This window comes from Neofelis nebulosa, chromosome 8, assembly GCF_028018385.1.
Source record: "Neofelis nebulosa isolate mNeoNeb1 chromosome 8, mNeoNeb1.pri, whole genome shotgun sequence".
Lineage (NCBI taxonomy): Eukaryota > Metazoa > Chordata > Mammalia > Carnivora > Felidae > Neofelis > Neofelis nebulosa.
In genome coordinates this window covers 53,914,562-53,940,921 of record NC_080789.1, presented here as the reverse complement: position 1 = coordinate 53,940,921, position 26,360 = coordinate 53,914,562, and the positions used below count along the sequence as shown (strand labels likewise).

The 26,360-nt window shown below is 45.6% G+C and overlaps 1 protein-coding gene and 1 long non-coding RNA gene across 4 annotated transcripts in view; one reads left to right on the top strand and one right to left on the bottom strand.

Annotated features, from left to right (window-relative positions):
- Positions 1 to 26,360, bottom strand: part of PPM1H (protein phosphatase, Mg2+/Mn2+ dependent 1H) — a 262,320-nt gene that overhangs the window by 27,855 nt on the left and 208,105 nt on the right. For 2 of the 3 annotated variants that reach the window (XM_058742159.1, XM_058742158.1), the window contains exons 7-8: positions 17,961 to 18,024; positions 14,301 to 14,408 (exon numbers count right to left, since the gene is read on the bottom strand). In XM_058742159.1, the coding sequence (XP_058598142.1) occupies positions 14,301 to 14,408; positions 17,961 to 18,024 (172 nt within the window). Of the gene's footprint in view, positions 1 to 8,318; positions 8,429 to 14,300; positions 14,409 to 17,960; positions 18,025 to 26,360 lie in introns of those variants that run through there. The other variant, XM_058742160.1, reaches the window with a different exon arrangement.
- Positions 5,981 to 9,570, top strand: LOC131519298 (uncharacterized). Its single transcript, XR_009265581.1, has 2 exons — positions 5,981 to 6,102; positions 9,389 to 9,570. It is a non-coding gene; the product is annotated as an uncharacterized LOC131519298 (long non-coding RNA).

The window sequence follows — 26,360 nt, the reverse complement described above, 5'->3', positions numbered from 1 at the left end:
ACACACACAATGGAGTATTACTCAGCAATCAAAAAGAATGAAATCTTGCCATTTGCAACTACGTGGATGGAACTGGAGGGTATTATGCTAAGTGAAATTAGTCAGAGAAAGACAAAAATCATATGACTTCACTCATACGAGGACTTTAAGAGACAAAACAGATGAACATAAGGGAATGGAAACAAAAATAACATAAAAACAGGGAGGGGGACAAAACAAGAGACTCATAAAAATGGAGAACAAACTGAGGGTTACTGGAGGGGTTGTGGGAGGGGGGGATGGGCTAAATGGGTAAGGGGCACTAAGGAATCTACTCCTGAAATCATTGTTGTGCTATATGCTAACTAATTTGGATGTAAATTTTATTTTATTTTATTTTATTTTATTTTTATTTTTTTTTTTTATTTTTTTTTTGGATGTAAATTTTAAACAATAAAAAATAAAAATATTTTTTAAGAAATCCATCAATTCTTCATTTGCCAAATCTCAGCCGCTTCTCTAGGATGCCCTCACAGCTCTTACAGCTTTATCAACTCAGCAAATTCTCCCAACCCTTTTTCCTTTTGAAGTACTCAGGGCAGGCCCATGAGCCCCCATGGCTGAGGCCTGGCTTTCTGAATGGCAAGAGCCCTGCCTTTGTTATAAGAAGCCCTCACTTCGGGTCTCTGCTTCCAACCAGCTTTGGGACTTGAGATAAACCACTTACTGTCTTTTGCTCTCAATTTTCTCATCTCTGAAATCATTGTTTAAAAATTGGGAAAAAAATGCGAGGACACCTGCTCTACCTATTACAGCTAGAGCCAGTATAAAGGTCAAATGAGATAATACGGACAGAAACCACAAATTCTAATGTACCACATGGTATTTTTTTTTTTTTATGGCACCCATCTCAGGGCAGAAGACCTGAAAGTAAAGCAGCTGGGGGAAGGAGAGGAGTAAGAGTCAGGGCCTTGGGGTTCAATTACAAGTCTCATTTCAAATAACAGGGATTGCGGCTCTCACTAGTGTTCTTAGCAGAAAAGCCAGATGGTTCCCAAGATAAAGGATGCCAAGAGGTAGTAGAAAATGAGGGCACAGAGTCTTATCCTCTCTACCCCATGTAGCCAACCACGAAGCTCAACCTATAGAACTCTGAATATGGCACCTGTACTAGAAAAAAAGAAAACTCCAGCATATTCCCTGTGGTCCTACAAGCCAAGTCGATTATTTCAATGTTAGCATTTGAGCAAGCCACCAAAATTGCATCCAGAGTCTCTGTTGCTGTGATTCTACCTACACTATGCCACGAAACACATACTGAACTTGGTGGCGAAAGATGGGTTTGAAACTCACTTCTCCTTAAAATTCAGGCAAAACCACTTTGGTTATTCATGTTTTCAAGGTCCACTGACCACCTGCTGGGAATATAGAAAGAAGCACTGATTCATCCTATGGAGTGCTGGGGAGAAGCAGTTGAATCATATACCTTACACCTAGAGGGAACACCTAGGGAACTAGGGACCAAACCCTGGGGAGGTGAGAGGAGGGCTGGTGTGCTTTGGTGGCTTTATAGAGCTTGATCTGGCTATAGTACTGGACTTTCACTGAGGAATGGTGAGGGATGAGGCATGACCTTTCACATCTTCAGTGTTTCCCTTTGTGGAATGAAAGGTTAGGACTAGGTGGCCACTTTAGATGCTTACGGCACCAATGTTCTCAGACTCTTTCATCATAGGATGAGTTAGGGCTGGATGTGACTGGCCACATGACCTCAGAGCACCTGACTGCAAATGCACCAAGGGACATTTAAGTATTGTAAGTATGTTGGCTGTTGGGGCTGTGGGTGTAATTTTACATCTGAAATATACCACCGATATTCTTGAGGGTTTGCTTTTTCTATTGTAGTCTACAGACAAAATAAATATTCGATTTTTGAGGGTGGATACCACCTAATAGCTAAAACATTTCTAAGCCAGCTAAAATAGTAGGTAGCATGAAAAGAGCCTGAAACTGTACCCAACACCTAGTTGCTATAGCATAAGTCTTCCACTGTCTCCTCGTGAGGCCAGTAGTTTGCAGCTCAGTGAGCTAAGCTACAGGAAGGAATTTCCTTTACATGCTGGGCTTCTCTCATCATCTACTCCTTTCTCTGGGCTTCCAATGGCTTGTGCACCACTGAGCCAAAGGCTCACTGGATGAATCAGTGAATGAATGGGCTTGAATCTAGCTTATTGATCATTTGAGGAATACGTTTCTGTTCATTAAAATGTCCATTTATAAAGGTCAGAGGAAACCCCAGCCTGTGAGTGAAACTACATGGGTGCAGTGTAGGTGGGTTAAGTCATGTCTAATCCAGCGACGAGGCACACAGAGTGACCATATGTCCCTGTTTGCATGGGCTAGTTTGGGTTTGTGCTGTTTTCCCAGCATAATTATTACTAAAGTCCACACTGACAGTAAGTTATATATGATCACCTAATGAATAATTAGTGAAATGACTGCTATTTTTTACACGCGTAGTTGCTACTGCTGGCCATTGGGGACTCAACATAATCACATAACCAGAGTGTGTTCTTACTTCACAGGACTTCGCTCAGAATGGCAGGATTTCAGAGAGCTCAAGTGAGCAAGAGAGCAAGTTACTATGGACCTTGCCTTAGGAGAGGAGACACAGTCACGCCTGGTGGGCTCTGGGGCACCTGGTGGGTGGCAAAGTCAATCCGACTGATTGTGGTTCTTGTGAAGCAAGTAGCGCAGGTCTCAGCAGACCTCTGTGCACGTGGAGAATGAGGTATGTAGTATCCCTAACCTACCAGTCTGGCGCTGAGCCGTGTGCACTGTAAGACTGAATCACCCAGTCCAGGACTGGAACATGGATGTATAATGAACCCATGCGGGGATTATGAAACTCAAGTTCCTGAAGCACAGTGAAGAATGGCTTATGACCGTATTATTTAAAGAGTGGTCTTTGGATCACCTGCTTGAGAATGGTCTAAAAATGTGAAAACTCCTAGGACCTACTCTAGACCCAGTGCCTGAGATTTTCAGGAAGTGGATTCTAGGGATTTGCTTTTTTTGGGGGAAACATTACTTTATTCAAATACCAGGCTTATCATACATGGCCCAAGAACACTCAAATGATAAACCAGATATACACAGATCTTAAAGAGTGTAGTGGTGGCCACCGAGATGTGGATGTTGTTTTATGTTGGCAAGAGCATAGGCATGCATTTTTTAATATATAATAAAATCTGTTTTTATTTTTAGTTTTTAATTTTTTAAACTAAAATCTGCACCCAGCATGGGGCTCAAACTCATGACCCTGAGATCAAGAGTCACATGGTCTACTGACTGAGCCAGCCAGGCACCCCGGGGTTGCATTTTTAAACAAACTTCTCAAACTGTCCTTTTGTGTATAATGCAATAAATTAATGCAAAAAAGGATACTGCATGTTTAACTGAAACATTCAGGTGAAATGATCATTTTTCAGAAGGGGATCACAGGGAAACAATTTCTAAGGAGAAGAAATATTTGACACAATATAGAGGTTGCCTCCCTTGTGTGACCATAAATTTTATGAGTTGCCAAGCAAGATTTTTTGGTGTCAGAGTAAATGTCAAATTCTGGTTTTATTCAAATGGCTGGTTACTTCCCAAGGCACTTCCCAATGGAAACAAGCCGTTAAAATGTGACACACATGCATACAAGTGATTCTTACGGCTAGAGAGTTAGCGATGCAGATGGAGGACAGGCTAAGTCAGGAGGTCTTCTCGTGTGTGTAGGTGCAGGTGGCACCACAGACAAATGAAAGCTTCTCTACACTCTTAATACGATTCCCCCACCTTCCCCAACGTTTTCAAGGTGGTGGTGGGAGAGGGGGGAGGGGAGCATACATCACCCCAACAAAGAAGAAAGATGTGCGAGATACTGGTTGAAGGGCACAGACTTCCAGTTACGAGACTAGGGATCTAAAGTACAGCATTAGGACTATAATTATATATAACCTGTATATGCTGTAAAACATACATACACTATATAATATATACATACGCTATATAATACATATATATATACATACACTAGTATATATACACTAGATACATAAAATACATATACACTAGATACATAAAATACATATACATAACCTATATACAATGACTTTACTGTATTATATACTTAAAAGGTGCTAAAAGAGTAGAGCTTCAACGTTCTCACCACAAAACAGAAATGGTAGTTACAAGATGTGACAGAGCTGTAGTGGTAATCATTTGGCAATATACAAATATAAATGCATCCAACCAACACACTGTATACCCTAAACTTATATAATGGTACATGTCAGTTATATCTTTAATAAAACTGGAAAAAGTGGGGCATCTGGGTTGCTCAGTCAGTTAAGCGTCTGACTTTGGCTCTGTGAACTCACGGTTCGTGAGTTTGAGCCCCACATCAGGCTCTGTGCTGACAGCTCAGAGCCTGAAGCCTACTTTGGATTCTGTGTCTCCCTTGCCCTCTGCCCCTCCCCCACTAGTGCTCTTGCCTTTCTCTCTCCCCCAAAATGAATAAATATTAAAAAATTTAAAAAATAAATAAATAAAACTGGGAAAAGAAAATTCTCAAATACCACTGTCCTGGACTATCAGAGTATCCTTAGGTAGAACTCCTCATTTTTCCTTTGTAAGAGTATCTGTGGTTTCTGAGGCTGAAATTTACAATCTTCGCAGCTCTCTTTAAAAAAACTGAATACAGAAATAATTATGAATACAAACATAGATACTAATGTGTTTCATTCAAGAGAGAAGAAACAGAGACAAATTACTAAACCATGGAAAATGAGGTATCTTTCTTTTGAGAAATGTTTACAAAGAAATGATTCCTGACTCTAACCTTGCTTCTCCCCCCTACCTAGAACATTCTTCATGCCTTAGAAACAACCAGAACTCAGTAAGGACTGGTCCAAGTGAAGAGCCCTGATAACTTATGTTTAACTAGCTTCTTTGTAAATCTGCCTCTATTCTGCAAACTAGAATACCTCTGTTGAGTAATTAGCTAAACAGTTAACTCATCAACTTATTATTAGTTTGCACGGGAAAGAAAGATGATTATTTCTCTAATCCTCAAGTTTTCACAGCAGGGAGGGCACATCCCCCCCCCCCCAATTTGTTTGTTTGTTTGAGAGAGAGAGAGAGAGAGAGAGAGAGAGAGAGAGAGAGAGAGAGAGAACACGTGAAAAAGGGAGAGAATCCCAAGCAGGCTCTACGTTGTCAATGCAGAGCCTGATGCAGGGTTCAGTCCCGTGAACTGTAAGATTATGACCTCGGCTGAAATCATGAATCAGATGCCTAACTGACTAAGCCACCCAGGCACCCGGTGGGGGGAGCTTCTACAGGCAGGGTGTGGTATGGAGCCTCCAAGATGGGCACTGTCAATCCCGGCCCTCCCTGTACAAGCACACTGCTCCTCTCTTCCAGAGGTGGATTCCAATTCCCCTCTCCTCAAATGTGGACCAGCCTTAGTGATTTCCTTGGCCACTAGCATGTGGCAGAGGTGATGGTTCTAGGCCTTCTGAGGCCAGGTCTTACAAAGTCCTATAACTTCTGCTTGGCACTCTTGAACCACTCACTGTTGAGATGTTTTCTCTCAGAATCCAGTTGCCACACTATGAAAAGCTGAAACCCCGTGGAGAAGCCATGTGGAGCTGCCTCAGCTTGACTCTTCAGCTGCTACCTGCCCTCACTTGCCAGCCATGGGAGTGGAGCCACTTTGGACTTGCAGGCCATCTAGCCTTCAGATCCCTCTAGCCCCAGCTGACATCCAGCTGTGCTGTGTGAGACTCCCAGAGAGAACCACCTAGCTGAACCCGTTCAACTCACAGAACCATGAAAGGCAATAGCATACAAAGACATATAATACACTGTTCCATCAAGACTCCATGTTCCGGGGTGGTTGGTTTTGCAGTCCCCGAGGGCACAAAGGCATTATATTGTGATGTGTCACTTCTAGGCCCTCTCCCTCTGTGGGGCTGGGGAGAGGGGATGGGGCATGGAGTCCCCTGGAGTTTTCTCCCTGGTCTCGACTTGTCCATCACAGCACCTGTTCCCTTTGCTTCTGTCCTCTAGCAGGTAAATATTAGGCAGACCACTCTCTGTGAGGTGGGGAGAGGAGAGCCCACAGCTATCCAGGGCATACATTTAATCTGGGGGGTGGAGGACAAGAATAAGAAGTCCATTCTGGTCCAAAATCCGTACCATGGTTTCTGGTCTAACTTTATACTAACTATAAAGTTAGTTTCATCCCAGGCACCTGTGTCTATGTTTTTAATTGCTCAGAAAACTCAGAGGGAAAAAAAAGCATAAAATTAGTTTTCCTCTCTGGACCTCCACAAACAGCATTCTTCCCTTTTCTTAGGCTAGAGAACAATTTATTTTTAATTTTTAGAAAATTTCACCCCGCTTCATCCACTAAATCCAGTCTGCCATCAGTTTTCATTACATTGTTTCTTTAAAATGTCTCTCGGATGTACCTCCTTTTCATTTTCCTGGTCCCTTCCCTAGCTTTTGTCCTCCTGTTACAGTTTCAGTTCTACAGCGGTCACCCTGTTTGCCTCTCTGCACCCCCCACCCCTGTCTACATGCTGTGACAGGCCCCCACCCCAACATTTATCATGCTGCTCTCCTTGCTGAAGCCCTTACCTACTGCCTTGGGTTTGGTTCCAGGCCCTTCAGAATAATTAGCTTTGTTATAGACAATAGCCCTTCAAGCTATCTTCCAAACCCAGTGACCCCATAAGGCAGATTTTACTTCATAACAGACTCACTCCCGGTTCCTTCTTATTCTTGTCCTCCTTCTTCGATTATGTAGTCCTGTCTCCCTCTTCTGAACTCCCCTCTTCTGTTAGGAAGCAGGAATCACGGGGTTTATGGCTGATTATTCTATTAGTCCCCCATTCCAACTTGTCCCAAAATTCCTAATGCTTTCAAGGACATGTTCCCTAGTGTGATCAGTAAACACTATTGGACTCATGATCTCTACGTATAGAGCCAGTGAAACTTCGTGGTCTTAAGAGGAGCTAGGAGCTAATACTTATTATGCCACGTTCTGGCTAAGTACTTTATTTATATATGTTATTTAATTTGTTCCTTGAGTTCCTGTCCTCTTTTTATTGAAGAGGAAGCAGAGATTTGGGTAAAGTACCTTTCTCAAGGTCACCCAGCTGGCAAGTGAAGAGACAGAGCTTGAAATCAAGACTAATTACCAGTCTGAGGTTTTAAGTTCTACATTACACCACCTCCCAAGGTATTTTTGAGGGGAATTTTTAAAACCAGTTTATCCTTCTCTACCACCTGAAGATGATTACTGTTACTGTTTTATTAAATTTCCTTCACGCATGTATTTGTCTACACATGCATGTAACTTCCTACCAACTTATGATCACACTCTTTGTATATACAATCATATTCTGTTTCACTTAATATAGTACAGCTTTATCCCCTTTCATTATGCACTGATACTGTTTTTTATACATTGTTCAGACTGCAGAAAGTACACAATACAATAAAACAGGCTCTTTCCCAAAATGGGACTTTGGCTTGGAGTATGAAAAGCTACCAAGAATAAGGTGCTGTCAACAATAAGCTCTTCTTTTTATTTTTTAAAAGTTTATTTATTTTTATTTTTGAGAGAGAGAGACAGAGCGTGAGTGGGGGAGGGGCAGAGAGAGAGGGAGACACAGAATCTGAAGCAGGCTCCAGGCTCTGGGCTATCAGCATAGAGCCCAACGTGGGGCTCGAACTTACAAACTGTGAGATCATGACCTGAGCCGAAGTCGGAAGCTTAACCAACTGAGCCACCCAGGTGCCGCCCCCCAGCAATGAGCTCTTAAATACTGTTCATGTTTTCATGGGAGACAACAGGGGAGGCTCAAACAAGACAGTCATTCTCTCTTAATATGGAAGTGACTACTGGGAATCCCTAAGTGTAAAGCTTTCCAGAAGCTGACGGGGAAGGAAGACTAGTGTTTCCTGACCATCTCTGACCCTGCACCAGACCTAGTACCAAGCAGCTCCACAGATTTTTTTTTTAAGTCTATTTATTTTTGGGAGAAAGAGAACACAAGTGGAGGAGGAGCAGAGACAGAACACAGAATCCGAAGGAGGCTCCAGGCTCCCGACTGTCAGCACAGAGCCCAACACGGGGCTCAAACTCACACATTTCAAGATCATGACCTGAGCCTGAGTCGGACACTTAACCGACTGAGCCACCCAGGTGCCCCTCCGCAGATGTTCTTACTTGCTTTTCCTAGCACTTTGTGAATACAGGCATGTTCACCTCACCTGAGGGAAGGGGAAGGCAGACTAAAATAATGCAGGTCACGTGGGCATTCAGATACCGGAGTCTAGGGTCTTCCTTCTCTTGGAGAAGGCAGTTTCAGATGAAAGCAAAAAATATCTAGATGAAGAAAAGAATGAGCTAAATGAGTCATCTGCAATTACAAAAACCCGCTGACAGGAATCTTGAACACCAGGGAAAAGAATAAGGAAGCCTAGAGAAAACCGGGCTCCTTGTGGTTCAGTCTGGCAGGGAGGGCGGGCGGGCGGGGGGCGGGGGGGGGGGTGATGCAGAGTTGAAGATGGGGGTTGGCTTTGCAAACTGGCCTCCACTCGGAAAAAGACACTGTTCTTCCAAGGGCCCAAAAGGGGGCTCAAGGCAGTCCCGGAGTGCAGGCGGGAAAGCAGGTAACATGAAGAGGAAGGCTAACCCTAGGGAGGGCCTGCTACAGGTCAGAAAGGGCCACGGAGCAGAGAGCATCTGCAGGTTTAGGCTGCAGACCTTCGCCAAGGTGCCTGAGTAAGAGCACAGCAGGAAGTGCGCTGGACTGGGGCGGGGAGGAGAAATGCTGGAAGAGAGGCAGCTGCGAGTCTGGGCTCCAGTGCCTGAGTTCCCAGATCCTTTCCTTCCCTCCTTGAACTCTTTCAGGATAGTATAAGGAAGGTGAACTTTGATGTGCTTCATTGAGCAGGAAGATGGGAGACCTGGCTGGGGCTGTTTCTCTTGCTCAGGAAAGGCTGCATCTCATACTGTGACACAGAGAAAACACAGTGCTGTGGACCAGATGAGAGTCAATACGCCCCCACATTCAATGGTCAGGCCAAGGCCTGGTTGGCGGGGGCCTCTGGTGGAATTCAGTTCTCGGCCAGAAATCCCTGCCTTAGACCTTGGAAGACAGGAGGGAGGCTCAGCAAACCTGGCGGCCCTTCTTTGGGTTTGGCAAACTCGAGATTTTTCCAGCGCCTTGTGTTTCAGTGAAACCGAAAATGTGTCTGGCTAGAAACCCTTCTCTAATTTTTAAACCCCTGAGCATTTTTTACGTAAATCTGATACACATGTTTTTGTCTTATTTTTATTTAGCTCATCAAATCGAATTAGGAGCTACAATGATGAAGGGAACAATGCTGATTTCCAAGAAGATTTTGGAGACTTTTTACTTAGAACTAAATCACATTTTCTCCCCAACTGTTAAAATTACCAGACTGAGCTGGATTTGAAATTTAGAAACCAAATGTGAAATAAAGACCCATGCTTGGCAAAGATGCAGCATAGCAGGGGAATGTTTTTAGGAAGTCACAGTTAGAAAGCCAGGGTAGGCGTGGGGTGGGGGGTGAGGGGATGCAGGCAGGAAAGGAGGTAGTTACTCTTCATTCGATGGTTTCGATACATTTACCCGGTTTCCACGCTCCCCAAAAGACGCCTGCTAGCCACTGTCTGGTGTCTGACTTTATCACTACCACCCAAGAAAGAGGAGTTTCTGCCCGAGATTGGGAGTGAGGGGGGTCTCCTGTGTCGGCCTTCCACACTCCTCCATGGTAGCTGACTCCAGATGCTCCGCCCCTTCCCCCTAAGCTCCCCGTCCCCGTTCGTGGTTCTGGCTAAGGCCCCTCCATCTGGAAGCATTTAAAACGTACAATGATTTTAATCTCGTGCAAAGGAATCTTGGGATCTACACTACATACCCATTAAGCTAAATTATACGTGCACAATCTTATTTTGCACAATTCTGTCTGGCCCAGGTTGGCACAGACAGGTTGGCACGCTAAAGGCTATTACTGTCTGTCCCAATGACTTTCTCCACTACGCCATCATTTTCTACAATTTCAGTCCAAGGCCAGTAGTGTTTCTTTGAGAAACTTGAGCCATTTAGGTCCCAGGACAAAGATTCTCTTCAGAGACCCTTGAACCTTGACTCAGAGGGTCCCTTGGACACTATCCAAAGAAATGGCTTTGAACTCAGCTTCTCTCCCCTACAGACCCGGATCAAATTAGACTGACCAGGTACCATCTTGTTACTTAATAACTACAACCTTGGGGGAGTTATTTCGCTTCCTCGCATCGCAATTTACCAATGTGTGAAATGGGCACATTAATCATATGTACCCATAGGGTTGTTGTGGAAGATTAAATGAGACACTGTATGTAAAACACACAGTAAGTTGTCTGGCCCAGACTAAGAAGTTAATAGATGTTACTGTTATTATAAAAATGACATTTTAGCGAACTCTACAACTTTTCTAAGAGCACTTACATTTTTCCAGAGGTGGCCGGTTTCCTTTCAAACATGCCTACCTGCCCAATCCCTCACCAAGGCTGAACCATTCAACCCAATTCCCTGCAAACCAGCATCACTCTAGATAAGGGACATGAGGTTTCTGATCAACCAACTGGGATTTTTCATCAGTCCCCAGGCAGTCTTCCATGCATGCCCAAGTTCTAAACCTACAGCCTCTTTTTTGGAGCCATGGTAACAGAACAATTAGAGATCTATAATCTGCATAGAAATCATTCTCCTTCAAACCAAACCAAACTTCCACTTTATCTAGAAAGCATAGGTATCTGTAGAAGTGGGTGAGAAGGAGGTTTTCACTCTGCTTTAAGAAGCAACATGAGGGGCGCCTGGGTGGCTCAGTTGGTTAAGCGGCCGACTTCGGCTCAGGTCATGATCTCGCGGTCCTTGAGTTCAAGCCCCGCGTTGGGCTCTGTGCTGACCGCTCAGAGCCTGGAGCCTGTTTCGGATTCTGTGTCTCCCTCTCTCTCTGACCCTCCCCCATTCATGCTCTGTCTCAAAAATAAATAAACGTTAAAAAAAAAATTAAAAAAAAAAAAGAAGCAACATGATTAGTGTTCCCTGAGGATCCCCCTGCCCCCCCCCCCTCCAAGAACATGAGTCATACTCCATTTGTCCCTTTTGCAAAGAAAAAGTGATGGCACCATTAATATGTCCGATGAGTGCCTCTCTCTCAAGGGGGAAAATATAGAATCCATGAGTCTAGTATTTATTGTTTTCCTCTGGCCGGCAGAGGAAATTATTTCCTCCGGCAATAATTCATGGATCCTGGTGTTGGCCAGAATAGAGGGGTCAGGGATCCACTAGCTTCAGTGACGCCTTGGATTCTGGTCCTCATCATACAGAATTGGTGTGAGGACTAAAAGACAGACATCTATGGGTTCTTGACAAATGGTCATTATTATTTCCACCCGGCTGACCTCACGTGAAATCCTGGGTGATATCGGGAAATGGGTGTATCTTCCACAGCTTATATTTATTGGAGATATCCCCCTCAGTGGCTTCCTAACCTCCTGTGGCTAGATGTATCTTGAGTGCCAGCCTCAGCAATAAAGACTCTAAAAGAACCACCCCCTTGCTCACAGCCCTGCCAAAGGGGTGGATGTCGGTGGCTGTTTGTGCCCATGGCTCTGCAGAAGACAACGTGAAGGAGTGATTTATAGGCTGGCAAGTCACTCATGGCCTGGTATAAAAAGTGAGTCGACGGGGCGCCTGGGTGGCTCAGTCAGTTGAGTGTCTGACTTTTGGTTTCGTCTCATGTCATGATCTCACAGTTTGTGGGTTTGAGCCCCAAGTCGGGCTCTGCACTAACAGTGAGGAGCCTGCTTGGGATTCTCTGTCTCCCTCTCTCTCTGCCCCTCCCCCTCACACACATTTCTCTCTCTCTCTCCCCCTCTCTCTCAAAAATAAACAAACATTAAAAAAAAATTAGTCGAGTCAATGAGATTCCTCTCTGGTAATCTGTCATCAAGAGTGAGAAACTGAGTTGACTGGTAGCAGAGACACATGGAACTTGATTGGCCACGTTAAGGGCAGAACACCCTCATGAAGGTGACATGCCCTCAGCCCATTGCTGAGGCTCTCCAGGGGTGCCTTGATTCCAGAACCACTCTCCCATAAAGGCTGGCTGTTAACGGTTCTTCCTGTGGACGCCACAAACATCTCTTCTAATAACATTGCAACAAACACCTCCTCTTTTGAATTAGCTTGAGTGGGTTTTGGCTTCCTCCAACGAAAAAAAAAAAGGCTTCAGTAAAACAGCACCTACCAGGGCACCTGGGTAGCTCAGTTGGTTGAGTATCTGACCTCGGCTCAGGTCATGATCTTGCGGTTCGTGAGTTCAAGCCCCACCCACGTTGGGCTCTGTGCTGACAGCTCAGAGCCTGGAGCCTGCTTTCAGATTGTATGTCTCTCTCTCTCTCTCTACCCCTCCCTTGCCCATTCATTCTCATTCTCTCTCTCTCTCTCTCTCTCTCTCTCTCCGCCCCCCCCCGCCTCCACTCTCAAATAAATAAACATTAAAAAAATTAAAAAGTAAAACAACACCTACCCTTGGGAAGAACATGCAGATGGAGCCATATCTAAACATTCTGGGCATTTCTGATGCAAGGCGTTGCTTTAACAGGTAACTGCACAGAATGCAAACACCACTGGTCCCCGACTCACCTCTCCCTGGCTCTCCTTTATTGTAACCCTTGGAAAAGTCAAAGCTCTCTCCTTCAACCTTCCTTGCAGCAAGGGGAGGTCATGTGACACAGTTCTGGCCAACGAGATACAAGTGAAGACAGACAGGCCGCCTGCCCCCTCTCTTCCTGCCTCGCCTGAAGATGTTATGCTCAAAGCTGCTTGCAGCTCGCATTCACCATCTCGCAACCATGAAGGAAAAGTCAGAGAAGCAGAGATGCCCGCCCTGGCACGTTGGAGGTGATGCACCAAACAGTAGCAGCCACCAAACTCCAGCCTCCTTGTTATGTGAAAAGAACAGAGCCTTAACCTACTATTACTTAGATTTCTCTGTAACTTAAAAAAGCAAAATGCTTTCTAAAGATATACCCTGAAACAAAACTGGATGTTTCCCATATCATAAGAAAAATGTGTTGTTGGTTTTTTGGGTTTTTTTTTTTTTTTAACAGTTTCAGGTGAGGGGAAAAAATTTTTTTTCAATGTTTATTTATTTTTGAGACACACACACACACACACACACACACACACACACACACACAGAGTGTGAGCAAGGGAGGGGCAGAAAGAAAGGGAGACACAGAATCTGAAGCAGGCTGCAGGCTCCAGGCTCTGAGCCGTCAGCACAGAGCCCGATGTGGGGCTCGAACTCACAAACCACGAAATCATGACCTGAGCCCAAGTCAGATGCTTAACTGACTGACTCATCCAGGCGTCCCGGAAAAAAAAATATTTTAACCAAAGGTATGACAACCTGTTTTTTAGTTAACTTCTCTAAACATCAGCTGAATGACACAAGTTCTGCAGGCAATTAAAATCTATGAGGGGATAAAGTATATATGTGAACAAGTATGATATAAAAGCAGAGAGTGGAAATGTCTTAAAAGGTAGCTGCTTTACTTGTCTCAGTATAGAGAGAGACATTATTTCTGGATGGGGGAGGGAGAAATCAGGAAGTCTCCACAGGAGAAGCATGTGTCAAACCCTAGAGAAAAAAAGAATTTGGATGTTTGCAGACGGGAGGAAAGACATTCTAGTCAGAAGGAATAGTTTAAGCAACTGTGGGAAACTGAAGGCCACGTGCAGGAAGGACACAGCAAGTTCTTTCTGGCAAGTTTGGGGGGGAACAAAGATCAAATTTTTGGTCTAGAAAGTCAGACAAATTATAATAAGCCTTGAGTGCCAACCATCGGAGTCTGGGCTTCATTCTCATAGCCCCGGGATATAGTTTCTGAGCAAACGGGTCAGAATGCCTGTTTAGGAAACTTGGCCTGACGACAATATGTGGGATGGATCGAGGAGGCAGGAAATGCCACTCGGTGGCTATGCAACAACCACCTGGGCAGGAAGTGAGGAGGGTATGAAGCAGGACAGTCAGAGTGAGGATGGAGTGGGACAAAGAAACACTGCAGAAGCACATGTGACGAAAGGTGGCTACTGTCTGGGTATGGGGTGCAAGTCATGGGAGGAATCATGTAGAAAATATTTGCACAAAATAGAAACAAAAACCCCATGTAGTACCTCTGGAGCTGAAGACAGGAATGGTTTTATGTAGATGTTGGAGTCATGCACCTTCAGGTCATGGTCCCCAAGTCCCCTGGTCACTCCAATAGTTGCCATTACTCGGGCCTAGGAGTATAAGCAGAGGGTCATCAGAAACACTCATACAGAGAAAGCATTCCTGTCATAATGTGGCTGCCACACGCCAAGAGAGATGCATTAATTTTCCAGTTCATTCTGTCCCTCTCCAGGCCTCCTGCTCCTAGCTTAACGTGGGTAGCTGTTTCCAAAGAAGGGCTCACCAAGGTCACTTATGTACTTAAGGAGTGGTTTTTCTACTGATTATCTTAAGTTTAATGGGTTGCTGCTGTCTCTTTTTGGCTTTCTTTTGTAGAGGCTGGAAGGGCAGCCAGTAAACTAAATCAATACATGTGGGATGTCTACAGCCCCTGAAATCAGCTCAAATCAAATCCAACACGATCCGTCCATCCATCCGTCCGTCTGGGATACACCCACCCTACAAGTATATCTGCCATGTCTCTAGTCCCTGACAGGCACTAGTAAAAGATTAAAAAAAAAAAAAAAAAAAGCAGAGGCAGCTCACCGCCCCCCCCCACCCCCCACCACCGCCCAAGCTCATATATTATGCTTTATGGTACAGAAAAGAAACGCTTTGCAGCTCTGTCACCTGTCCTGCATAACATCCCCAACCAAGTCCCTCTGGGTGGAGAGGAACAAAATGTCACCTTCTTATAAGTACAAAGAGACCTCAGGGTTGAGACCTCATCACCTGTGCTTTCCGAATAATAAATGAACAGTTTTCTGAATGCTTTAAGGAAATAATACTATTTTACTAATGGCTGCACAGTCAGCCTTTTGTCTCCTGGGATGCCACAGATCTGATCTACCCAAACATTTCCTGAGCACCTACTATGTACAGACACCATGCTGTGGGGCACAGATGCCTAAGGACTTGTACCGACTATAAAGGACCTTGCAAAGGGAGATAAGAGGTGCGTGTCTAATAATATGTAAAATATGGCCAAGGGCTGAAAGACACATAAGCCATGGGTTATATGAATTCAGAGGAAGTAAAAATTCTGCTGAGAAGGTTTCCTGGAGGTGGTGGCACTACATTTTTGAGCAGAAGGATGGGCAGCATTGGGATGGGCAAACAGAGGGATGGAATGAAAGTCATTCTTGGTAGAATGGAGGCCAATGGCCTAATGCTTGGATCGTCAATAATATATCCAGTGTCGTTTCATGGGGAGACCCGGGCGTGAATCCTCACTCTACTGTCTGGGTAATGAGATTAACGTACAAATGCTAAGAAACATTACAATCTACCATATTGCCATCATCTTCGTCCTGTCTTCCCAAAAAGGCTATGGATTTTGGAGTAGGTTTTGGATCAGTAGATGGGCAGGTTTAAGTGGAAATGAAAGCATGATTTATTTTTTTTTTTAAAGGCACAAATCAGAGGGGGTAAAATGCAGACACGTGATGTGAAGCCTGGGGTCCTCTGGTCAGGTGGGCTGCAGAAGAAACTCTCTGCCCTGCTGGGGAGCTGGATCGGCTGGCTCCCTCCCAGCTAAGAAGTGTTCAATCCTGAATTCGAAAATTCAGAGTCCCTTGAGGCCCCTCCACTCTCCCCACTGCAATGGCAGCTTCTCTGGCTGCAAAAGCACAGGTGGGCGTTTTAGTCTAAAGAAATCTGATGTTTCTGCTAGTTACTGAACTTGTTTACAAAGCATGTAGGTGTTACCCACACAAATCTTTAAAAGCATTGGCAGAAATAAAATGAAAAGTTACGGCAGTGAAAGTATTCTGGAGCTTTTGGGTAGGTGTATGCAGACGGGAAAGACAAAACCCCTGCAAAGGATCTAGATGGAACTGACAGGTTACAGCTGCAACGATTTCTCAAGAGTCCGCTGACAGGGATCTTGTGCTGCTTTACTATGGAGCAAGTCTGGGACCGAATGGAGCCACAGCAGCTTTTAAATAGGCCATCAGGTACAATGACAGAACTTGCCAGCTGCCTATCACAGAGCTGTCAAGCCCTAATTAACTGAAATGCTTCAGGAACATGATGTCCTGGTGAAAGGAACATTGGCTTAAGGGGGAAAGCCCCTGCTCACTTAAATCTTATTCTGATTATCTTCTAAGAACACATTAGTCCATTGTCCTTTGGTATGGAGGCCAGTATACTGTACGTAACTGACAACTTTATTCAATACTGATGCATTTATTGTCAGGTACCGGGCTGGGCAGATACTAGGGATACAAAGATACTAGGAGGTGGCTCTCAGCTTCCTGGAACTCACTGGGTGTAGCAGGGTCATACTGAGAATCTCAGCCCCACAAAGAGCCGTAGCTGCAGGCACAGGTCACTGGGCTGAGAGATGTGCATTCACCGTACCAATCCTACCAAAAGGTGCACACTATCAGGGACAGAATCCTTTCCTGTCGTGATTCTCAACCAGGGATGGTGAGGTGGAAGGTGGTCCATTTCCATGAACAGGGAAAGTTCGTTTGAAAACTCGTCCCCGTATGAATCGATGTTCACGTTTCACTCCCCTCCATGAAATGTCTCCTTATACTGACATCATTCCTACCCTGAGCCGCAAACCAAAACCTGCGTGCTCTCTCACACGTGTGCGGCTGGATGCCCGTGCACACACAGGCACATATGCCCACACCTGCCTGTGAAGGCATCCTTCGGTTTTTATGAGGAGTCACTTCATCCTCAAAAAAAAAAAAAAAATCCTATCGAATACTGGAAAAATTCAGTGGAAGTTTCTTTTTAATGTGAACCATTTTTCACGTCTAACTGGAGCTCTCAGCACAGAGGTGAAGTGTACTTGTGCTCAGAGGAAGAAGGCAGTGCCTCAGAAGTGGTTTGTTCTCACTGGGAAACCAGTTCAAAGCTTCCTCATCCCCAGTCCAGGATGGCCACCTCCTCCAGCCTCACTCTACTCACGGACCAAGGCGGACAGCTTTCCTTCTCCACAGTGTGCCTGCTGCTGAGGGTGTGGTTCCGACTGGGTCCCTGGGAGCGCGTGGCAAACGCTCCTTGCTAGCTCAGCCTGGGCTCTGGTCCCCGAGCTCCATCAAAGTGAAGCTTTGGGTCCCCTTGCCTGGGGCAAGTGGAGCAGCAGCCTTGCAGAGTCTGAACTCCCATGGTGGCATGGGAGAGCTCTAGAAGCAGGTAGATGACCATGGCTCCACGTGTCCTACCACCCCTGGCTGGCTGTGTGGCTGCCTGAGCGGCTTGCACCTCAGACCCTCAGCTGCTTCTGCTCCCAAATGGATATTCTACCGCCGGCTCTGCCTGCCTCGTGGCTTGGTGTCAGAAATACAAAGAGATAACGTTTGTGGATGTGGTCATGTTTAAACACCGTAAGACGTTATGGAAAAGAGATGTGAGAAGGAGAGTGTTATCTTCACAAAAGTGACTTCAGTCCCTTGTGCTCCCCGCTCCCCTCCCCCTCCCCCTCCCCCAGCCCTGCCACTCCTTGGAGACCCTTGAGACAGGAGGCCTGCAGGATGATGGAAGGCGATATTCTTCCAAGCTGTCAAGGCCATAAAATCACAGGCTGCTGAGTGGAACACAGAGACTGCCACGGGCTGTGCAGAGACAGAGCCTTGCTCTCTCAGTCCGGGGGAAGTGCACATGCCTACCTTCTTGCCTTCTCCATATATAAGGGGAAACTTCAGGTCATCATCCTCAATGGTTTTGTATGCCCTGTAGGGGGATAAACAACATTTACAAAAAAAGGTTTGCACTCAGTGACCCGCTGCCCTGACACAGGCGACCGGGTACTTCATTCTCCCTGACACTCCTTCCATCACTCACCGCACTGCCAACCTCTTTGTGCCTGGACTTCTTCTTACGGAAGTGCACGTTTGTGCATGTAATTAACAAATCAAAAGATATCAAGTGTGTGTTTACTTGCAGAGGGAGAGGATAAGGTGGTATATTTGTAATCGGCAAGAAGGGGAGATGGGTTTCTGTCCTGGGTGTTTCGTGCCTGTACGATAGTGAAGCCCCAGCAGCAGTGACAAGGGTCTTGTCCTTAACCCAGAGCTGGAAAACAGCAGAGCTCAGAGGCAGATGGAGTGTGAAACTGCTCCAGGAGCTGGTTCTGACCTTCAGGGATTGTTTATACCAAAGCAGCCTCGTATTGGGATGGCTGGAGAAGGAATATTTAGAGCCTGTTTGACCTCCGTGTGATATTCAAGGTTGGCAGAAAATTCTTTGTTTCACAATAGCTATTAAATGGCCATTCGACACACGGAAAGAAAAGCCAGTTTATGCTTCAGTGGTTTATTCCAGACATGGTTGTCCAAATGCCATTACATACACAGCAGAGGCTGGCCAGGCTAACCCAGGAGAGAAAATGAAGTCTGTGTCTTGCAATTTTGCTCATAAGAAGTTAGAAAACAAAAAGCAAAGGAATGTGGCACTTGATTACTAACTATGCCACTCCTCCACCTTTTTTGGTCTCAGTTTCCTTATCTGTAAAATGAGGATCATCACAGAGGATGTAACGAGCTGAGCACAGAGCCTGGCACTTGGGAAGTACTCATTTAGTGGTAGCTATTACTAATACTTCATAGATAACTAATAGTTGGTACCCCAGCTCCCCTTTCTGCAAAATGGGGAGAGCACTACCTCCAAGAAGTATTAGTATTACACTAAGTAAAAACCGGGTAGCTTCTATTAGGCTAGGTGCTAGAAACAAGACGCTTCTCGGAAGTAATGTCTGCTGAGTGCACAAAGAAAACTAATTTGTGAAATGGGCTCCTAATCTTGGATGTATACAGGCAACTTGGGAGTGAGCACGCAGTCAAATTTATGGAAGCTCTTGATACACAAACGAATGCAATCCAATTCAAAAAGAGTTCAACCCCAAAGCTAATGCCGGGACACCTTTATTTCCAGGGAAGTTATTTAGGTAAGGCGCTCCTTCCCAAGGGACCAGTGAAGCTTTGGCACCAGATGTGCCTGGGCTTCCTGTTCAGCCCTGAGCGAGCGAGTGAGCCTCTCTGGATTTCAGGATCCTCATTAATCAGAGAGGGGGAAACTGAAACTTACTGGTGGGGTTGAAGATGAACATGGGCTAATGACCGTGCTGAGATCATGAAGTATTCAGCACGGTGCCCGGCACATGCCAGTTGCTGGTACAGCCATCATGTGAGCCCAGAGGTACTCTAGGAATTCAATTTTCAAAAAAAACCATACTATATCCTTTCCCCAAATCTATCAAATTAACACGAGGTGGAAACAGCTACTCTGATGTTTTTATACTCACATGAACTATTTAAAACGCTGTGGTATACAAGTCACTTGGGGAGCAAACAGAGCTATTATTAGAATACACTCAGCTTGGGGACTGAATGAGTTCTTAGCCCAGTGGTTCTCAACCCTGGCTGTACACGGAATCACCTGGGAGGGCTTTAAAAAGTTCAGATGCCCATGGGGCGCCTGGGTGGCTCAGTCAGTTAAGCAACTTTGGCTCAGGTCAAGAACTCGTGGTTTGTGAGTTCAACCCCTGCATTGGGCTCTGTGCTGACAGCTCGGAGCCTGGAACCTGCTTTGGATTCTATGTCTCCCTCTCTCTCTGTTCCTCCCCCAGTTGTACTGTCTCTCTCTGTCTCAAAAATAAAGATTAAAAAAAAAAATTTTTTTTTTTTAAAATCCAGATGCCCATGTCACCGCTCAGAGCAATTAAATCTGACCTCTGGGGATGAGAGCCAGTCATTGGATTTTTTTTTTTTTGTTTTGTTTTGTTTTTAAGCTCCCAGGTGATTCTATTGTGTAGCCAAAGTTGAGAACCACCACTATAGACCAAGTGTCATTGCTCATATTCAAAATCAGTTGAGCAACTAGCTTGACTCTAAAGATGATGTATGGCTCAAGGGACAGGAGGGAAATGGCCTGGGAGAGGCTCTAAAGTGGGCGTGAGCAGGGCTTGGGGACGAGGCCAGGAGAGGGACTGGGGCCTGGAGACCAAGATCCAGGAGTCAGAGATTAAATGGGAGGCAGAAGGCAGCAGCTCCAGCCCCAGTGACTGGAAATTACTTAGAGTTCAGTACAGATAGGCTAAGAGCACTCTTAACAGGCTTGAAAAGGCAGCCACAGAGCTGTTCTCAGATCCCCCGAAAGCCCAGGCAATCAAATCCTCTCAGGGCAGAGACCTTCAGGAGCATGAAGTCTGTGTTACCACAGCTCCGAAAGACAAACGCTAACCTTGGAGGTGTCACCCACAGGGTCAAGTGCAAATTCTAATATTTTAGTTGCTCTATTTTCATCTTTGAAAACAACAAAAATACTAAAACTAGAAACGAAACTTTCAAAAAGCCTTATTCTGTTCCTGCCATTACTGGTTTTCAATCATGTGAGAGCCCTCTCCCCTGCTGTCACCAACAAATGACAAGGGTAAATAACTACCAATAAAGAAGTACAACACCCTCACCCCCTCAACCTTTCTGGGTCCTAAGCACAGGTCATCATATACAGGCAGGCGGACTTCCTTTTTCACAGTGAAAGTCTGGTATAATAAAGAACAAAACAAGAGTCCAGACTGGCAGCTTGATTAAAGTCTGTATAAATTAGTGATCGCCAACAATCATGACAGCTGCTATGACTTACCAAACCCCTGCCCCACACTGGGCTTGGTGCTACGTCTCAAATGTCTCCTAGGTTCTGCAATGTCCTATTCGAGGGGACTGAGGCTCAGAAAGGTTAAGTGACTTTCCCAGGATCACAGACCATCTTAGTGGCCTAAAGCTAGCCTCTAACATCCCCGGAAAACACACCAAAAAAAGGGGGCTTCAGGGCTCAGCTCTGTGGATTTCTCATTCTAGCTGAAAAATCTGAGATGAGACCATTATTATCTGCCTGTCAGTGGGAGAAAAGCAGGCATTGGTTGAAGAAAAGGTCTTTTTGGCACAAGGGGAAAAGAGGCAAAAGAACAAAAGGTGCCCATGTGGGGACAAAACTGGTGGCTGTTTCACTACACGGTCCACAGGGAAGCCAGTGGGAAGCCAGGGAAGCACCAGGCTGTGTCCTCAGACCCGCCACTACTTAGCAGGCATTTCACTATGGCTGAAGAGCCTGGCAGAGGCCTCTCCCGCGGACAGCAGGCCTCCCTCAAACATGTGTCTGGAGCTGAAGGGGGCCACTCCTGTTCCTACCCATTTGTAAGCCCTGTTTGCTATTCATATTGCATGGTACTTCATGGTCCAGGCTGTAGACTCTGTATTTCCAGCTCAGCCCTGGCTTCTGCCCTTCTCAGCTGGGGGACACAAGATAAGGACAATGGTTTGAAGTTTGAGCTCCAAGAAAGGGAGTTACTTGGGACATACAATAAATAGAAAACGTCCAGAAATAGAAATAGAAATTAATAGAAAATGGGTGGCTCAGACGGTTAAGTGTTGGGACTGTTGGGTTTCAGCTTAGGTCATGATCTGAGTTCCTGGGATCGAGCCCTGGGTCAGGCTCTGTGCTGACTACTTGGGATTCTGTCTCTCCCTCTCTCTCTGCCCCGCTTCTGCTGGTGCTCTTTCTCTCTCTCAAAATAAACAAACATTAAAAAAAATGTCTATAATGGGGCTCCTGGGTGGCTTAGTCGGTTGAGTGTCTGACTTCAGCTCAGGTCACGATCTCACGGTTTGCGACTTCGAGCCCCACATCTGGCTTGCTGCTATCAGCATCTCTCTCTGCCCCTTCCCTCTCTCAAAAAGAAATAAATTAAAAAAAAATTTTAAGAAAATTTCTATTCCTTCTTATCAGATCCCATGATTTCTCAAATCCTGATTAAATTTAAAGATTCCAAATACCAACTACTCACTAGTTTCTACCATAATATAACTGACCAGAGATGATATTCAAATAATTACTTGTTACAAGAAAGCAAAACTGAAAGGCTTAGGAAAGATTTTCAGAGTAACTCTTATTTTGAGTCAGTCCTTAATGAATATTTATGAGGCCAATTGAAAGAAAGAAGAGAAAAAAAATCAAGGCTTAAAAAGGGCTGAATTAAAGGGCTTTCCCTAAGCGGAGGCAAGTTTCATTAAGCAAAGAAGTTTCCATTAAACTTTTTTTTTTTTAAGTAATGGTTTCCTCTGCAATGTTGATTTGGCAAAGCTGAAAAGACAAGGCACCACGGGTCCAGACCTACTGGAAAGAAAAGCACTACTAAGTCGGCTATACCTCAAGTGCAGGAGTCCCTGTTATAATAATATACCTCATACTGGTCCCCAGTCTCTGTCATGGAATTGACTGCTCTGGACAGTCACTACCTGGGAGCAGTGCAACAGGCAGCATCAGCCCATTCCATTGGAGAGCATCCCTGGGAAGTTCTTTCTTAAACCATCCAGTCAGCCACTGGTGTATTTCTTTTTCTTTTCTTTTTTTTATTATTTTTATTTATTTATTTATTTATTTAATTTATTTTTTTAATTTATTTTTGCGACAGAGAGAGACAGAGCATGAGCAGGGGAGGGGCAGAGAGAGAGGGAGACACAGAATCCGAAGCAGGCTCCAGGCTCTGAGCTGTCAGCACAGAGCCTGATGCGGGGCTCGAACCCACAGACTGTGAGATCATGACCTGAGCCAAAGTCGGACGCTTAACCGACTGAGCCACCCAGGCGCCCCATCTTTTCTTTTTTTTAATGTTAACTTATTTTGAGAGAGGGAGAGTGCAAGCGAGCGAGAGAGTGGGGGAGGGGCAGAGACAGGGAGAGAACTCCAAGCAGGATCAGCGCTATCAGCACTGAGCCTGACACGGGGCTTGATCTCACGAACCTTGAGATCAGGACCCGAGCCAAAAGCAAGAGTCGGACGCTTAACCGACTGAGGCACCCAGGCGCCCCGCCATTGGTGTATTTCAATGCCCCGTGACTCCTAAGGTAAGAGGGAAGCAGTGACTGCTCCCACCTCACTCACCCTTCCAGACCGAGGCCTGCTGCCACTGAGTCAGCCCCTCCACCTGCTCACACACCCCCAGCCTCGCCGTCAGGATGCTCTCCCATCCTCCCTGATGACTCCCCCCTAGGTTCACAGGTGGCTTCCCACTCTTTCCCCTGCTGTTATGCTCAGTAATTTTACATGTGTGAATGATGCTTCTGGAATCCTGGCTTCATAACTCCCAACCTACTTCCTGATGATCTTCCTTAAGGCACCCCAGCACCAAGGACATCTTTCCTCAGAGACTCCCACTGTGAGCTATCTCTCCTCTCTCGCTGGGGCTCTCAGGCCACTTCGCATCCATGGTTCCATCACTCTAACGACCCCCTGGCCATACGTGTTCATCGTCCAGCCTCCACCTTTTGACTGTTTTCCTTGCTGGCAGCCTAGAATTCCTCCCCCACCTGATCTTCTGGTAAGAGGCAAATACAACAGCAATGAATTGAGGGCTTTGTCTGTTGACATTCTGCCAAATACTGTCACCTCTCCCTTTCCAACAAACAGGTCCAGTACCTTCTCTTGCCCACACAATTGCAATCCCCTCACCAGACCTCCCTGCAATTATCTAGGTAAGAGCAGACGGTGCCAGGATCAGGGTGATGGCGGCGAAGGTGCTGAAAAACCGCTCAGTTTTGTCCTTTATCTCTATTCTCAGAGCACCCAGAGTAATTATTTTAAAATGTCAGATAGCGTCATTACCCTGCTCAAACCCCCCAATGATTTACCCATCATACTCTAAATAAAAGCCAAGTAATAAAATGACCTTCTTTAACATTGCTCCCCTCCCCCAATTTTCTTATTCCCCTTCTCTGTTTTATTTTTGTTCTTGCCATCCACCCCCATCTAACACTTAAAAGTATTTTACTTCCTGATGTTTCTTTTCTCTACTGCTCCCCTGCACCCCCTTCCCCCATTAAGTTCTGTGAGGACAGAGGTGTTCATCTCACCACATGTGGCATCCCTGGTATTGGAGAGAGTGCCCGATGCATAACGAGTGCCCAGCAAATAGCTGACGAAGTGAGCAAATCAATGAATACCATGTACCTCAGGCAGCGGCTTTACTCTGTTCTACACAGATTTACAAAACAAAAAACAAAGCGCTCTCTTGCTCTCCCGGACTGCTTCCCAGGTCTCAGGGGTGCAGTTTGCAGCTGATGCCTCACCCACAGGCATGTCCCTCGCCTGCCTCTGGTTTTAGCTGGCTGGGCGCTGCTCTGTGCATTCTCTGAACATCTGAACTCAAGAGGTCCCTGTACAGGCGCACTGGTGTCCTCTCACCCTTCTGACGAGTAGCAACTACAGGACTCCTCCAGGGTGAACACATCTCGTCTCAGGGTCAGTTTTGTGATTTTTTTTTTTTTTTTTTTTTTTTTTGAGAGAGAGAGAGAGAGAGGTTTGCTTATATTTACAGACCGGCCGAGCAGCCTGCTAGCCAGTCTCCCACAACCACTTCTCTTTTTTCACGGACAGTCCTCACTCCTCAGCTTAAAATTCCCCATTGGCTTTCCATACAAAACATAACCCAACGACAAGGCCCCGTGTGATCTGATCTTTGCACGCCGCTCTGACATCTGTTATCACGCAACTGTGCTCTCCTCACGCCAGCTCTCTGGCTGGCTCTAGGACATGCCATGGGGGGTGGGGAGGGGGCCTTGCTGTCCCCTGTGCCTGGACCATTCTTCCCCCAGGTCCTCCCAGCCTTCTCTGAGTGCTCAAGCTGACCAGGCTTCAGCTCTTCATGGTGCTTACATAACACAATTTGAAACTACCTAGTAAGTTTGTTTACTTGTTTACATCTCCCCCCACCCCTGCCCTGGAACATTAGCTCAATGAAGGCAGGCATTTTGGTCTTATTCACTGCTATTCCCTCCTGTGGACAACTGTGCAGGCACACTGTGCACGTAAAGTAGATACCAGCTAAGTGGATGAACAGATGGACGAACGCTCGTACTTCCTCCTTAGCACACATGCTTCCATCCAAAGACATAACCAAGTGTTGGCTTCCCCCATTCATTTTGCTTTAATGGTACGCTTTTTTATGGCCGAAATTCAGGGCTGAGTCCTTCCTATCAGTGATACCTTGGACTTCTTTTTACCTCTTTACATTAAAATTTTAGGTTCATCTTTATTACCAAAGTATATTCGTAAATAACAAAGTTATAAAAAAAAATAGCACCCATGATCTTCTTGCCTATTACTTTCTCCTCGTAATTCCCAAGTTCTACCTCCAGAATGGTAGTTTTCCTCGTTATGTGGTTCTCTAGGGTACACAGTGTGACCTAGACATATTTCTCCCAGAATAACTTGAGGCAAGTCTCCCACTAAGAAAGTTCTTCTATGTCTTTGCCAGATTCCTGCATTCCCAGCCAGAGTCCCCATTTGGACATCTTAACCCACAGGCCAGGAACCCAAAGTTCACACTGTGGCATGGTCTACCTCGATCACTTCCCATGATCTTCTTTCTTTCCCAAATCAGGACTTCTAATTAGAAAGACAGAGAGAAATGACACTCATGTCCTTAAGTCTTGATTCCCTCAGCGATACTTCAAAGTCATTTAAGAAGAACATGACCCCTCCAGGACTGCCTAATGCCGACGAACCACTCATATGATTCCAATGACACACACCAGTGAGTCACATTCTTCTAATAGTTGACCTCTCAGTGTGGCCCAGGATGCCTGTCCTCCCCTGGGAAGCTTTCTTCCTACATTCTCCTTTTCCTCTGCTATGGTATACTGTGGAACATCAGGCCCGGAGTCAGAGGTTTTGAAGTCACAGCGCAGTCCTCAAGCGAACCAGTTGTGTGACCTTGGGAAAGTCCCTCAACCTCACTGAACATGCTTCTTCAGCTGGATTCCCCATGAGAAGCTTCAAGGATCAAATGCAAATATGTCTGACAAGTCCTTTGGGAAGGATAAGGTGCTATTTAACCAAATTGTGACCATCAAGGTCTTAGGAGCCCCATTCTTTTTTCACTGCAGATGTAGAGCACAGATAACTGGTGAGCACAGGCAGGAATACAGCACATCCCCGCAGGAAAATGGCTTCTTGCTGAACGCCCAAGATACCCCAACTCATACTTTTTCTATTGCTGCTAATGGTATCGA